Below are 16,657 nucleotides of genomic sequence, written 5' to 3' on the forward strand. Positions count from 1 at the left end.
TGATATGGCTATTCTTATTGTAGTAACCTGCTTGTGTGGCCATTTTGGTTAAGGGCATTCCTGCTGTTTTGCCATTATCTTATGACTTACTCCTATTCCTCTTCCTGTCTAAGCTGAGAGCAATAATGGGACAGGCCACACCCACCTGCCATCTTCTATTAAATGTACTAGAAGTTACTGTGCTTGTCTGGCTGCTTTGCCTGTCTCTCAGAGTCAGTTATAAGTTTTGTATATGATAGTTAGACTCCAATGTCTCCTCCTAGCTGTAATCTTGCACCAATTAGCTTGTAGTAGTCTCTTAATAATGTGCTTAGCTATAGTTCAACTACTACATAATAGATTTAGCCAGAGACTTGGGACTGATCATGTGCACACATACCTCCCAACTGTCCCTTTTTCAGAGGGACAGTCCCTCTTTTGACAGCTCAACTTGAGGTCCCTCATTTGTATTGGAAAGTCCCTCTTTTCTCTGCACTGAACAGCCAGAAAAAGAAACAAAGTTTCTAACTTAATTGGCTTTTGGCAGAGAGGCCAGTACAGCTAACAGGTGCAACTAAGATGCTTTATAACAATTTTGAGATAAGAAAATAAGTAATTTTAACAGTTTAGATAAGGAGAACTATTTTAAAATTTTTATAACCTGCCAAACTTTGTAAAATGAACATGGTAATTAGGGGATGCAGCCACAAAATGGGTGTGGTCAAAAAAATTGCTGCACTACATGCAAAAAAAATTTTTGTCTCTCTTTTTATTTCCAAAATGTTGGTAGGTATAGTACAACTACTACATAATAGCTTTAGCCAGAGACTTGGGACTGATCATGTGCACAGTCACGCATTCTGTATAGTATGATGTGTAGGTTATATGAGCAGCCACTCCTGAGTACTGTGTATAAACAAAAGGGGGTCATTTAAGCAGGGGCAATTTTAGGGTATCATAATCTATTTATATAGAAGCAACAAGCTATACAATGCTTTATATTTATTTATAACAAAAGACTCTAATGATGCCGTCCCCTTACCTGCCCAGTGCTTAACCCTTTCACATCAGAGTGGGTCGAGGGGGGCACAACACTAGAGCAGAGAGCACAACTGCGCACATGCATGTCCAGGGCCGCCAACAGGGGGGACAAGTGTTCCGGGCCTGAAGGGGGGCCCAGAAGTGCTGCATTTTTGAAAGAGCCGGGTCCCCTTTACGAGTGCCCGAGCCGTGCGGCCATTTCACATATTACCGAATGCAGAAGTGCCGAAAAGACGAAGCTGAAGTCCCGAAGTGGTGAAAAGACACAAATTCACGAAAGGAGGTGAAGTTGAAGTCCTGAAGTCTTTTGTTTACACACAGTACTCAGGAGTGGCTGCTCATATAACCTACACATCATACTATACACAATATGTGATGCACATGATCAGTCCCAAGTCTCTGGCTAAATCTATTATGTAGTAGTTGAACTATAGCTAAGAACATTATTGCTCTCAGCTTAGACAGGAAGAGGAACAGGAGTAAGTCAGAAGATAATGGCAAAACAGCAGGAATGCCCTTAACCAAAATGGCCACACAAGCAGGTACTACAATAAGAATAGCCATATCACCTAAAATAAGCATATTTATGTTTTGCATACTTTTCTTTTTCTACAATCATTAGAAGTGCAGCATTATATTTCTCAACCATTTGTAAAAACTTCCATTTATGAACCTGTAGTGTTTAACAGCAGCTCTTTTAGGAAAGGTTTGTTCATGTTTATTACTAATCAGCACAGGGGACATTAGAGGGCGCCCTCTATAGCAGGTCAGATACTTTGCCTTAGCCATGTGGAGCAGAGCTGGCCACTTCTCATCTTGTTTGTATATGGCAATAAGCTTTGTTCTTATTGGTTCAGGAATGTGACTGACAGTGTTGCTTCACAGAATGGTTATTTTATCTGTTTTGTGAAAGAAAACTGTCATTTTGTGGAAAGAATGAATCCTGTGCTATAAAATCTTGCTTTCTGTCACAGATATCTATTTTGTCAGTCAAATCTATCTTGACAAGCACTAGTTAGTTAGACTATTATATATTATGTCCAACTTTGTTTTTACATAATTCATTCTGTAAGTAACTCTGCACATAAGTGCGTCCATTACATGGAGGTTATACATTTGTGAGACAGATTGCTTGCTAAACTGTACAGAATGGAGTTTGTGATATAATGACATCCTTTTGTGCACTAACCAGATTTTGTTTTCATTCTTTAATAGAAATAAGTCTTTTGTATATTTTTTTTATCTGTGTATGGTCACAAATACTTATATAACATGAGAGACATTCATTCTGTGTATTAGGGATAGTTTTGTATACAGAATGTATTTGGGACAAACGGCACCCCATATCAATTAGAGTTGTGTGTGTGTGTGAAGGATGATCGTAATATGTTTTTTTTGGAAAGCACAAAACTTGCACAACATGGATGGTCTGGCATATCAGTTACAAAATCCATTCTGTAAAATTAAGAAATGTCCTAACCTCTTGAAGAGTATTAATATCCACACCATCACCTTGGATAACTCGAATGTAAGGGGGCAAAACTTTATAGCCTCTTGAGTTTTCCTCCAATGGGAACTTCCTTCCTAAAATGTCTAGGACCTGGAACACAAGATAACCATCTTAAAGTTAATTGTAATAAAAACCAGTTTGGAAAATAAAACAACAATATTTATACCACACAGTACAGAATTAGCCAAGCAAATTCTTTAGAGATTTTTTGCAAGAGATTAAAAATCTAAAAAATTACAACTTGTAAATCCTTAGAAATGTATGCTATATAACATCTTACCTTTAATACAGTGTCAAGAGGATCTCCAGAATCTGGTCGGATTATTAGTGGTGCCTTGGCACTTCTTGATTCAATTAAACTTCTTAAATCTTCCCCCCAGATTTTCTCACATGCATTGTAAATATCATAGCTGTCGCTGACCACAGAGACGGGTACATTAGAAAACTGTGTTACAATATGTTCAAAAGCGTCTCTTTCACGGTCTTTTCCCCATGCTGTTATTGTACTGAAAAACAAGGAAAAGGAGGAAACAAAATATAAATCTGTGCTATACATACATTAGAAAAATAATTTCTAATTCACAATTCTATCAGAAGCAAAAAAAAAAAAAGCTAGCGAGGTTCAATAGGAATCAATGGGAATGGTCTCGAACAGCTTTAATTATATATTTATTTTCCCAGTTCATTTAAACATTCCAGTTTTTTGAGATATATATATATATATATATATATACGTGCACTGGAATATTCTGCCACATTAAGTGATTATTCAAGAAAACATTTGCACACGTAATTAGTAAGTAAGGCCTCACAATATATAGGGAAAAACATTTGGATATAAAGAAAAACCATTCTCCAGACCTCCCAGTAAAAAGAAAAAAAGCAAGACTGCTGGCATGTTGTCAGTTAAAATATATATTACAAGCACTGTTAATCAATCAAAAGCCACAGCAAAGAAAAATTCAATATTTAATTGTGGAGGTACACTTATGCATCAGAAATTAAATAGCAAATGAATACAGCTTCATCCTTAGTACAAATATTTCAAGTATTTTTTCCTATTATTATTCTATGCTTCTTTATCTTTTTTTTGCTTATGAAATATTCGTCTTAAGACAAATATCTGTGTTAAGAAAAGATTTGTCTTAAAGGAATAGTTCAGTGTGAAAATAAAAACTGGGTAAATAGACAGGCTGTGCAAAATAAAAAATGTTTCTAATATAGTTAGTTAGCCAAAAATGTAATGTATAAAGGCTGGAGTGAACAGATGTCTAATAAAACAGCCAGAATCCAACTTCCTGCTTTTCAGCTCTATAACTCTGAGTTAGTCAGTGACTTGAAGGGGGGCCACATGGTACATTTCTGTTCAGTGAGTTTGCAATTGATCCTCAGTATTCAGCTCAGATTCAAAAGCAACACATATGACCCATGTGGCCCCCACTCAAGTCTCTGATTGGTTACTGCCTGGTAGCCAGGGTAACCAGTCAGTGTAAACCAAGAGAGCTGAAAAGCAGGAAGTAGTGTTCTGACTGACATGTTATACATCAAATCACTCCAGCCTTTATACATTACATATTTGCCCAACTAACTATATTAGAAACATTTTTTATTTTGCACAGCCTGTCGATTTACCCAGTTTTTATTTTTACACTGAACAATTCCTTTAAGAAATATTGTAATACTCATTAAGACTTCAACCAGAGGTTGGGAAATCTGCAAAGAATTGTTAGAAACTTCTAGATAATTAATAAAATAATTCTATGGGTAGAATTCTTTATTATCTCAGAATCACAGAATAGTATAATGGAACTTCTGATTTTTTACCGACATAGTGAACAAAACAAAAAACACACAATTACTTGACTAATGTTGACAATACAGGCATGGGATCAGTTATCAGAAAACCCATTCTACAGAAAGCTCCGAATCACGGAATGGCCATCTCTCACAGACTGCATTTTATAAAAATTTTTTAAAAAAACAACATTCTTTTTTCTCTGTAATAATAGAACAGAACTCAATGCAAACTAAGATACAATTAACCCTTATTGGAAACAAAACCAGACTGTTGGGTTTATTTAATGTTTAAATGATTTATCAGTAGACTTAAGGTATGAAGATCCAAATTACAGAAAGACCCATTATCTGGAAAGTCCCAGGTCCCAAGCATACTGGCGGATACATTAGATAGCTTTAAGAAGGGGTTGGATGGCTTTTTAGCAAGTGAAGGAATACAGGGTTATGGAAGATAGCTCATAGTACAAGTTGATCCAGGGACTAGTCCAATTGCCATCTTGGAGTCAGGAAGGAATTTTTTACCCCGCTTAGGCAAATTGGAGAGGCTTCAGATTTTTCCTCTGGATCAACTGGCAGTTAAGTAGGTTATATATAGACTTAAAAAGTTGAACTTTTCTGAAATGGGGCATGTAATGCGCATGGAGGAATTATCGTATTTACATGATAAACATTACTTGGGCAGTATGGATTATGTTTCTGAAATCAGACACTATTAAAAACGTATACAAAGTATGGAGAATGTATTCTGTTAATGCATATATACATATACACAAATAAAAGTTGAACATGCATGCCTTTTTATCCAACCTAACTTACTATGTTACTATGTTATTCTGAATAACAAATCCCATACCTGTACTAATGTTCACAAATATTTATGATAGCCTAACAATCAAATATGAAAATGTTACCATAGTATTTAGTTTAATATTTGCTTTAAAAAATTTTTTTTGGAGTGGAGATTTCAGTATCAAGCAATTTTAATAATCTGAATTTGGTGCCTATATGCTGTAGAGAGTAGAGCATACAACACTAGTTGTAATTGTTGGCTAGTAGTTATTAAATTCTCACAAATAATTGAATTCTGCAGGCAGCATTTACACAGCAATGTCGGCTTGCTGCTTAACAAATCAAAGCTTTATAGAAAATTTCTCTTCTTCTCCTGTGAAATTAGTGCTAACTTCACAGGAATGAACATACCAGGCCATGAATCACCCACCTCTAAAAGCAAAATGTCTGCAGCGAACACTACTTCAATACAGGTCCGGACTGAGAATTAAAATAGGCCCTGGCATTTCAGGTACAGAGAGGCCCAATCAGCCCACAAAGAGGCCCAAACAGCTCCCACCAGCCCACTAAATACTGACTTTCTATGGGACCTTATAGCAGCCCCTCTGGCATTTGCCAGAGCCCACAGATTGCCAGTCCGGGCCTGCTTCAATACATATATTGGATACACAAATCATAACAACCTGTAAATTGAGCAAGGGTTAGGGAAAGGGGAAAAAACATTGGAAGTAAAATAACAGCACTCTACCTATGTTCAGCAGCTGGTACTGAAAATCCTGGGACTGGATCCTTTGTTCCATAGTAGCGTTTTATCAATGCAATTCCTGCAACAGTATCCGTTCCTTTAAAGTTCACAAGGTGGGCAGAGGCACCAATTCCTGCAGTCTTAAAAATATATAGAATATATAATGCACAGAACCATAAATATAATGATCTTATAGTTGCTTAAATATAATTATGTGCATAACCATGTAGCTTATTTGGTTTGTTTGAGAGCACAATGAATCGTATTTTAGGCTTGTTTGCCAGATATGTAATTTCTTTACTAATTAAAGGAACGGATGTCTGGATTTTGGGGCAGGTTGCTGGACCATTCCGGAGTTTGGAGTGGGTGCTCCAGAGTGCCGGATGATGGGACGTTGGATAAGGGGTCCAATACCCGTACTACTAAAAATGTATATTTCTATGAAAATGGTTTATTTACATGAAGCAGGGTTTTATGCAATATATTTTTAGACACCTACATTGTTCAGGGGTTTAGTTTTCCTTTAACTTCCACCCTTCCCTTGAGGGACCCAAACTAAGTAAGGTTAACAGTTTTGCACTGTGTTTCCATTACAATTTTCCAACTTAAACAAAATGAAGACCCAGTTTTGATGACCTGAATTGTAAGTTAAGAGGCTGTGATAGAGCAGGGAAATGGCTTTTACTTTGCAAGGTAATTCTTTGAAGTACAGACTGACATTTTACAGATAACGGGGTAGCCTATGATACCCTAAGGATTTAAGAAAATTGGGGGTAGGATAGGTTTTTATAATATCAGTTTCTATGATTCACAAAACACAATAAATATTAGTAGATTACCAATTACTGTATAGTGGAGGATATAAACAAGCACCTTTATAGGGATATACTTCACAGGATATCTATGGCTATTGTGCATTGCATATATAATGTATTTTATACCTTTAGAAAATTATGCAGCTAGCCAACAGCTAAACTGCTATAATAGGAAGTGTTCCCACACTACTTTTTTCAGTAGCAGGAGGAAATCTTGATGGAAATGATACGGGCTAGGGTTCTATATGGTTGGAGAAGAATTTCTTTCACTATGGAGGCAAATTCGCACAATATCAAAAATGATCACTAGAACCTTATGAATAATCAACTACTATTTATGACATCAAAATAATATTCCTGTACGATACCTCTTGTGAAGAAACTCCTCTGTAGCCAAAATCATGCAATTTGTACTCCAAACCCGTTAAACTACCAGAGGTTTCAAACAAGTATTCTGCCAAGATCTTCTTCTGTTCTCTTGAATTTGTTGCCACAGTAATCGGGTACCATGTTTGCACCAAAATGGTCTAAAAAATATAAATATATTAAACATTAAAAGATCTTTGAAATAAGTTCATCACAACACCATAACGTTTTCTCTACTTGCAATAAACTGTTTGACAATTTTTGTGAATAACAGTTTTATCAATAAATTTTCCATCAAGTAAAGTTCCCATTACAAACAACGTTTTGAAATATATGATTGTATTCATTACAATGGGCTTTGCTGTGCCCTTAATTCGGTCTTACCCCCAAATAACTGAAAATATTTCTGCAATAAAAACATATTTGCTGCTGCTAATAAAGTACAATTATCTTAGCACATTAGGTATACTGATTGCATATTTAAATGGAGGATGCAAATAATATGAAGAACTTAATGTTTTATGCTCTAATGTGACTGATACAAGAACAGTTGAACAAGATAAGAGCATATCATATGCCTCAGTGTCATTATGTAAACAAAAAACTTTGAATATCATTTCATATTATAACTATAAGTAGAGTATAACAAGACATACGGTTTGACCTCGGATGAATTAACAAGCAAATCACACGTTGGTTTTAGTTACCTTTATATGTTCATAGCTTTTGGGTGATCCTAAAGCCTTCTATTGGTAACTAAGCTACAACTCCGCATAGCCTATGAATATTTTAATACACATGGGTGGCTTCAGAAAGGCTTCTGGTTCAGAGTAACCATATTCTACACCAGAGAATAGTAATTAAGCACATTAAAATGTTAACATTTTAAAAGTTAAGACGCTTATAGCTTAGTATGAAAGATTATGTGACGTGTGGAGGATGTATAATCATTCTTTTACACAACGACAGTTACACTTTAATTATTTTCAATTTACATTAATGTGTACCTCAATCCAATTGGTTAGCCAGTAGCATTCAGGATCTGTATTTTCCACTGTAAAAAGTACATTTCCCCTTGGAATCACACTGCCTTCCGGAACAGCCTTGATTTCAATAGGGAGATGGCCATCATATTTCTATTTAAAACAAAACAAAATTTATAATTTAAGATGTGAATATAAGTAAATAATTCAGTCTTCTGGTTAAATGAAATGATCACTAAATACAAAATGTATATTCTTAGCATCATGATCTTACAGCATAAAAGTGTGGCTTTAAGATTCCATTCCTTCACAGCAACAGCTTGTACCCATGTCTACATGCCAATTTGCTCCAAGACTTGCAAACATATATACCCTAGGTCTCATTGGGCTGGTCAACAAAAATATCTGTCTACTAGTTAATGACACAGATAAAACACCTAAAACTACCTCTCACCCACCAGAGAGTGCAAGTGAAACTGCAATGGGTTGATACTTTTAAATATTTGGGGGTGCACATACACCGCCAACTAGATAAATTTATTGAGTTAAACTTAACCCCCCTAATGTTAAAGCTGGAAAACAAATCCAAAATTTGGAATACTCTCCCCTTAACTCTATTAGGTAGAGTGAATCTATTTAAAATGATCATGCTCCCAAAGTTCACATACCTTTTTCGGCAGGCCCCTATTGTAATACCTAAGAGCTTCTTTCGCAAATTGAACTCCTTAACTACTTCCTTATACTGGGCAGCAGCGACTCCTCGAATCGCAATGCACTCACTGCAACTCCCAGTGGATTCGGGAGGACTGGCAGCACCCAACTTATATTTCTACTACCGTGCCACTAAACTGGTTACTGCCTGGTGGTGGATAGTCCCCTCCACTCAAAATGCCACTACTAATCTAGAGGCCCAAATAGCTGGCTCTTATGAAGCTCTTAAAAATATGTTGTACCGGGGCACCAAAGACTATGAGTCCCCCACACAACTAATGACAGCCACGGTCCGAACTTGGAAAATTGCCTTACAACTTTTTCCGAAGTGTGAAAATCAATACTCGCCTAACCAGCCTCTTTGGTTTAACCCACAACTCCCACAATTACGGACTATACCAGACCCTACAATCTGGGCCCGGTATAACATTAAATACCTAGGGCAAGTCATGGCACGGGGCGAATTGCTTACTTTTGACGAGCTAAAACTTACCTTCAACATGCCTAATAAGATGTTTTTCCGTTTTTTGCAATTGCGCCAGGCCATAAACACACAGTTCGGACTAGTCCACCTAGACACTTCACCCCAAAAACTTGAGGTCCTAGCATTTAATCCAGATCTTACCAAACCAGTTTCCCAATTTTATGCTCTTTTGAATACCCCTAAGGACCCTATACTTAACAAATTATACAACAAATGGCTACAGGACGTTCCGCAGCTCACCACTGATATGTGGGAAAATATTCTGGAAACACATAGTTCAAAGCTTGTTAGCTCTAAAGATAAAATGATTCAGTTTCGATACCTTCATAGGACCTATTTGACGCCCCATAGGCTCCATGTCATAAACCCTAATGTACCAGACGTTTGTCCTAAATGCTCCCACTCCCCAACGAATTTCATACAGATGGTGTGGCTCTGCCCACAAATAAGGAGATTTTGGGGAAAAGTGATAGAGGAAATAAGTCTCGTCCTAGCACTTATTGTCCCTTTCAACCCTGAAACAGTACTGTTAAACCAAGTTGAAGACACTGCCCCTACCGCTGCAGAGCAGACTCTCCTTAATTTCCTGTTTATACAGGCAAAAAGACTCATTGCTATGAGGTGGAAATCAGCTCACCCCCCTCAAAAACTCCATTGGATACAGATGGTCAATGATGCTGTCCCTCCATACCAGCTATTATATTTGCAGAGAGGTTGCCCAAACAAATTTAAAAAAATCTGGTCACCCTGGATCACTGAGCACCTACCTGCCCTAGACTGTCATTTAACTAATTCCCAGGGAACCCACAACCCCCTTCCTCCCTAATTTACCCCACCCCCCACCCCAAGTTAGCCAGGGAAGTAATGGTGGAATAATAACTCAAACAATGCTGATGGGTATTATGTTCTTTTATTTTGTTTGTATGATAGTTGACATCCAGGTATTCTGACATTTCTCCATTCTATGTAAAGGCTTACGATTCAATTTGTGTCTATGGTATATTTCTGACATATGCTTTGAACTTGCTATTCTCTGTCAATTTTGCATAACAGATAACGAATGGACGATGTTAAAACTGATGCACTCAAGATGTGGATGTATGTTTGTTTGTTTAAAAAGCAATAAAAAAAGAAATTTAAAAAAAAAAAAACTACCTCTCACCAGTCCTCACTAATTGAAAATTGCCAGTTATGGATTTTACAGTTCATTTGGATTTAGAACCTTAACGAAACTAAGAAACATTACTGTTATTTTAACAACACTAAGCCGACTGCAGCATGTTGCACAGTTAAGGGACACATAAAAGATCAATATAAAATACAGATTTCCCTTTTCTATTTATCCATAAACACAGCTACAAAAAAAAAAGATGCAAAATGGTAAAAATATGCAATTTTTAGGCACAGTATGTATGATACATCAGGTTTCAGGCAAATATTCCACATTCTGAAGCTGCCTAAAAGACAAATCATGAAATAACTGAACTTTCCTGATTCCTTTTCCACCTTACCTCTAGAATGTAGTTCCATCCCTTCTCATTAAATACATCATCCTGAAAGTGTTCTCGATACACTTCTTTGGCTTCCTGAATTTTCTCTTTGGTCACTACTTTGCCTGATAAAAGAGGTTTTAAATCAGTACAAACATAAAATAGAACAAAAAAAATTTCATAAAATAAATACAATTTTCAGAGTACCTCATGGTCCATCATAAAGATGAATAAGTTTACAGCTATTGGCAGGATATTATGTACACATAGTTGGTCTGGATAAGAGGAGTTAACTACAATAGTTTCAATACAGGTATGGATATTATCTGTAAACTTGTGATATATAAAATATAAAAAAAATGGGGCTGCCATTTATTAAAGTGGCCTGCTAAAATGATTTTTTTTTTTACTCATTTGTTTTTGCTCCATAATACAGTATAATTAACAAGAATTTACCAAGGTCTCAAGAATTCTGAATAAATACTGCTCCATGCTGGTAGCATGATGTAATTTTTAGCCTATTCTAACTGCTAGCAGCTTTGAAACATGAAAAGAATCAACTACCTTGGTATGCTCATCATTAAAAAGCAAAATAAATAAAATCTGAAAACACTGAATAGGATGAATACTGAACCAATTATTACAGTAGTGAATAAAGCTCAAATACTTATACTAGCTTTTATTTCCATACACGCAAATGCATTGCGAACACTGCACATTCTATTCCAAATCAAAACAAACAATGATCAAATTTGTGTAATTTCTTAATTGAAAGTGTTGAAAAGGGAATATCAGACCGTTAGTTTGCAAACTCAAACATTCACTCTACAAACTGAAAAAATGTTTTAAGATTTTGTTTTCCGTTGAATAACTGAACTAATATTTAGTTGTATAACCAGTGTTTCTGAGAACTGCTGCACATCTGTGTTACATGGAGTCCACCAACTTCTGGCACCTGTTACATTCCACAATTCTTCTACATTTCTTGGTTTTGCCTCAGTAACAGCATGTTTGATGTCATCCCACAAGTTTTCTATTGGATTAAGGCCTGGGGATTGGGCTGGCCACTCTATAATGTCAATTTGACAAACTGACAAACTAATCTGTGCCTCCTAGATACAGGATATTTCTGTTGGATCATGGTTAGCATGTACCATTAGTGATGCAAGTTCATATTGATTCATGTAAGAAGCTACTGTATGTAAAGAAAAGGTTTTTTTTCTTGCAATTTGGAAATATTTCCTTGCAGAGTCCAGAGCAGATACAATATATTGCAGTCCTTTTTAGAGAGTTTAGAAGATAATTTCTACTGTTCCTTTTTTTCACTCAAAGCTTAGCTTTATTGACAAATGCATCAGATAAAAATACATATTTCACAATGGCATTGTATACTCATCTCTAATGTTCTTTTTTAATCTATTCATTAGGTCACTGGTGGCACATTTCTACTGAATACTGCATGAATTCCTGAAAGAGATTTGGCAGCGTAGCTCAGCTGATGCTCAAGCAATAGCATCAATAACAGAGTATGGTACTATAATAACCACACCAATAGATGCTATAATTTAGCAGTAGCTAAAGGGCGGGTATGTTGGACTTCTCAGTTTTTCGTATTCAGATACTAGGTGGTTGGGATGTGATTACACTTGTGCTTTTTATAAAAAAGACCACTCTTTTGCTATTAATATTGTTAAACTGGAAAAAAACATCTGGCGTACAGGCAGCACAATGGCTTAAGATGGTCATACACGGGCTGATCGTGTCAGCATCTTAACGGTCTATGTATGGCCCTGACAATGGGCCTCCCTGAGCTATGAGGCCAAAAATCAGGTTTAAAAAACATGCCGGGGCTAGGAAAACATCACCTCTTTAATACAGTCATCACCCTGAGGGCTTGCTTGTACTGGATTGTGATCTGATTGGTTGGACCGAGAGCAATTGACTAGGTCAGTCCAATATTGCCCACCTCAAGGTGGCCATATCTGTAAAAGATATGCCTGTTTGGAGACCTTATAGCTATTGTGTTTGCTACAAGTTTGTATGCTCTCAGTTGTCTTTGTGGGTTTCCTCTAGTTGCTTCCCTCACTAAAACATACAGCAAGGTTAACTGGCTCATGATAACCTGACCTTGGTTTATGTGTAGTCATACATAAATTAGATGCTAAATGTCACTTGATTAGGGATTGATGTAAATAATAAACATACATTATCTTCATAAAGTGCTGCATAATATAAATTTCAAAGGATAAATATTTTAAAGAGCAGGTTATCCCAAAATTAACTTTAAGTCAAATGTAGATAGCTCCATAATACAAGTAGAAACTGACCTACATGGCTGATAAAGGTCAATGACCCTAGTGACCAAGCACGGTTTAAAATTAAAGGTCTATTACAGGGCTGTCCATTCATCACAGACCTCTCTGAACAACTCCTCCCCAAACACTAAAAACTAGTACTTCTATCTTTTTGTATTAAGGCTCTGGGGTAATTCTTTTTGGGTACTTCCCCCATTCCCCCCCCCCACTGGACAATTAAAAGAAACATAAGTATATATTACACGTGTGTGTGTGTGTTTATTGATTGCACCCTTGTGAATTTGGTCTTTTTTTTGTGTGTGGAGCCTTTAAATACTTGAATGGTATTTGAATGGTCCTGTTTTTTTGTTTTTTTTTGACATGGTGGCAATTGAGGTTGTTAGCACATACTTGCAGTACCAAGTAAAATGTTATGTCAAGAATTCAGAAAGTTTGGGTGGATTAACTCTTAAATTACCTTCCAGATATTTCTTCAGAGTATACTGCAAACCATAGAAGACAGTTTCTTCATATTTGACCTTCCTTATTCTTGAGTTTTCGGTCTTCTTTTCCCGACACTCAAAGTAAGAGTATACTCTGCTGGTATTTGGTGGGTACTGCTTGTAATGTGTAACCTGCAAACCAAATTATACCAGTGAGAATTCAGCGAAAAACCTACATATGCAAGAGATATGGTAAAATTTTCTTCACTGTTATATTACATATACTGCATATTTTAACTAAACTAAATATCATTTAAAAGATATGTTAGCAAATAAGGAGCGTTGCTGCCAGTGGAAATTCTTGCTTTCAGCTGAAGCACAAATGTGAATCCTTGAGGGTAAAATATCTGAATCAGTAAATGTGTGATAATGCCTTCGAAGGAGCTTACATGTATATTAGCAAGTACTTGAATTTATACTGATGTTGAAAAAGAAGTAAACACTACTGGGGAATGCAATATGTTTCACAAACGTTAGCGACTATGTTTGCGCCATTTTTGACTGATGAAAGACCTCCACTACTTCCTCACAAAGTTTGAGACCAAACTGCTTTTCTGAACGATCGCAGTGTATGCAATACAATTTCACAATTTTTGCAACAAAATATTTAACAAAACTCCAGAGCAGGTGTTAAAGGTTTGCAACGTGTTAAGATTTGCATTGCAGTAAAAGCCTAAGGAAGAATATTACATTGAGAAACTTGTTTTCGCAAAGTTTTGCTCTTTGCAAATTTTATTACATTTCCCCCTACTATACCATTGGTCTCGGTTCTTATTATGAAAAGAAATGTTACCTCTCTGTTGAAGGGGAGTTTTTTTGTTTTATGCCTGATTACATGTTTAATATTTTTATTATTTTTGACAAAGGATAAATCCTTTTATGCCAAAATTATAAACGTATGTTCAAAGTAGCAGGGTTAGTTCAAAGTAGAACTAACCCCTATAGGGCTAGAAATGCATATTTTATATACTGAATTATTGAACTAGGTTAAGCATTTCTATAGTAGTAATGACCCAGGCTTTCAAAGATGTCACAGGAGTTGCATTTTATTAGATGCAGTCACTGACAAGCTAAGCTTAGGGGTCATTGCAAATCTAGCAGAAAATTAGGCTGGCCTGTAAATGAAGATTATGCCACAAGGCAGATTATTAAATTCTGATGTTAATTGTATTTGTTTCTGATATGCCATAAACCAATAATCTGAATTATTTACCAATAAACCTTATATTGTGACATTTCTATTACACATATTCAGTATATTGTGCATCAGTTATAACAGCAGCACAGAGCATGTGTAATGAATCTTTGGATGCCCTGGGCTGGTACAGAAGCCCAAAATATAATTACAATATTTTGGCCCTAATTATTTCACCAATATTTAGTTCTCCTTTTAATTCTGGTGTCAGTAGGAGTCAATACTCATTAATATGCTATTTCTGGTCCATAGGCTCTAAATGCTTATAACGTTTTATTTACTATAAATGGAACCTAGAATTTGCCTCCTGAAAATTAACCTGCATGAACCAAAGGATAAATTCCTAAAATATTTTTTGCAAAAGTCCTATTTCAGGTCAGAAGGCCGATTACTGTACACTGGAAAGACCACATATTAATAGTTCAATAACAGCATAGGGCAATGAATGAATACTAACAATGATAAGGACTATCTTGGATAAAAGTACAAATGCTTAAAGAAAAACTATACCCCCCAAACAATGTAGGTCTCTATTAAAAGATACTGAGTAAAACAGCTCATGTGTAAAACCCTGCTTCATGTAAATGAACCATTATCATAATAATATACTTTTTTAGTAGTATGTGCCATTGGGTAATCATAAATAGAAAATTGCCATTTTAAAAAAATAAGGGCCGCCCCCTGAGATCGTAAGATTCACTGTGCACACGTACAAACCACATGTAAGGTCACATTAACCAATTAACAGACAGAGTTCTTCCTGTTGCTTCCTCACTTCTTCCTGTTACAGTTAGTGTTGTAGTATTTCTGGTCAGGTGATCTCTGAGGCAGCACAGATAGAGTCACGAAATGGTGGTTCAAGGCAAGCAATGTAAAAGGGCAATATTTATGTAAATATATATTCCAGTTTGGGGGTATAGTTTTCCTTTAAATGAACACCAAAAAAATTAAAGGAAAAGGAATGACAACATAATGTACTGTTGCCTTGCAATGGCACAACTAGTGTGTTTGCTTCAGAAACTCTAAAATAGTTTATATAACCAAGCTGCTGTGTAGCCATGGGGGCTGCCATTTAAAGCTGAAAAAGGAGAAAAGGCACAGGATACACAGCCAATAACAGATAAGCTCTGTAGTATACAATGGGATTCTTCAGAACTTATCTGTTGTCAACTGTCAAAAAAAATGGGTCTTGATTTGTGCAAGCCCTGTTTGATACCAATGCTCATGAGACACTTATCACATTTGCTGTACCTGCCACTAGGTAACACTTTTGCACAAACTTACACATATTACACTCCTCATTTAGCTTTCCCTTTCATTTCTATACACACACACACAACACACACACATACACAAGCGTGCAACTATACATATTTCACTTTGCCTTCAGTTTCTTTTCACCAACACATTTTTTTCAAAAATGGGTGTTGTTTTGGGCAGTGTCTCCCTCTTAAAAGCCGCATATCCAGGTGGGGGTGGATTTAGCCCACAAGTTGAAACCAAGGCACAGGAGATATTTACTCCAAGTAATGCAATTAAGCAGAAAGGTAAAAGACCTTTTATACTATGACCAGAGGTAAACAAGTTAGGGACCACCGTGTGGGGGTTTACCTTGATGTGGTATGGTGGCTTATCAATTTTATGATCATAAAACCCTGTTTTTAAAATACATGCACTTTTACATTTATTATTGATTGTATGGCTAGATCAATAGCACTTCCATTGTACCCAAATATATTAAAATTTAGCCTTAGGTGTGCACCCACAACCCCCTTTTTTGTATCAATAACAGATAAGCTCTGTAGTATACAATAGGATTCTTCAGAACTAATCTGTTGTTGTCAACTATTTATCCTGTGATTGAATGGTTGCCTCCATAACTACACAGCAGCTTGTTTATACAAACTATACTAGCAAGAAAACCAGTTTTACCAATGCAGGGTAACGGTAAATTA

The 16,657-nt window shown here is 36.2% G+C and overlaps 1 protein-coding gene across 2 annotated transcripts in view; it reads right to left on the minus strand.

The window, feature by feature from the left end:
• Positions 1-16,657, minus strand: part of nampt.S (nicotinamide phosphoribosyltransferase S homeolog) — a 49,491-nt gene that overhangs the window by 15,939 nt on the left and 16,895 nt on the right. For both annotated transcript variants that reach the window (XM_041587538.1, NM_001089015.1), the window contains 7 exons: positions 13,483-13,639; positions 10,732-10,835; positions 8,050-8,178; positions 7,045-7,203; positions 5,865-6,001; positions 2,811-3,036; positions 2,501-2,620 (listed from right to left, as the gene is read on the minus strand). In XM_041587538.1, the coding sequence (XP_041443472.1) occupies positions 2,501-2,620; positions 2,811-3,036; positions 5,865-6,001; positions 7,045-7,203; positions 8,050-8,178; positions 10,732-10,835; positions 13,483-13,639 (1,032 nt within the window). The remainder of the gene's footprint in view (positions 1-2,500; positions 2,621-2,810; positions 3,037-5,864; positions 6,002-7,044; positions 7,204-8,049; positions 8,179-10,731; positions 10,836-13,482; positions 13,640-16,657) is intronic.

This window comes from Xenopus laevis, chromosome 3S (genome assembly GCF_017654675.1).
Source record: "Xenopus laevis strain J_2021 chromosome 3S, Xenopus_laevis_v10.1, whole genome shotgun sequence".
NCBI lineage: Eukaryota > Metazoa > Chordata > Amphibia > Anura > Pipidae > Xenopus > Xenopus laevis.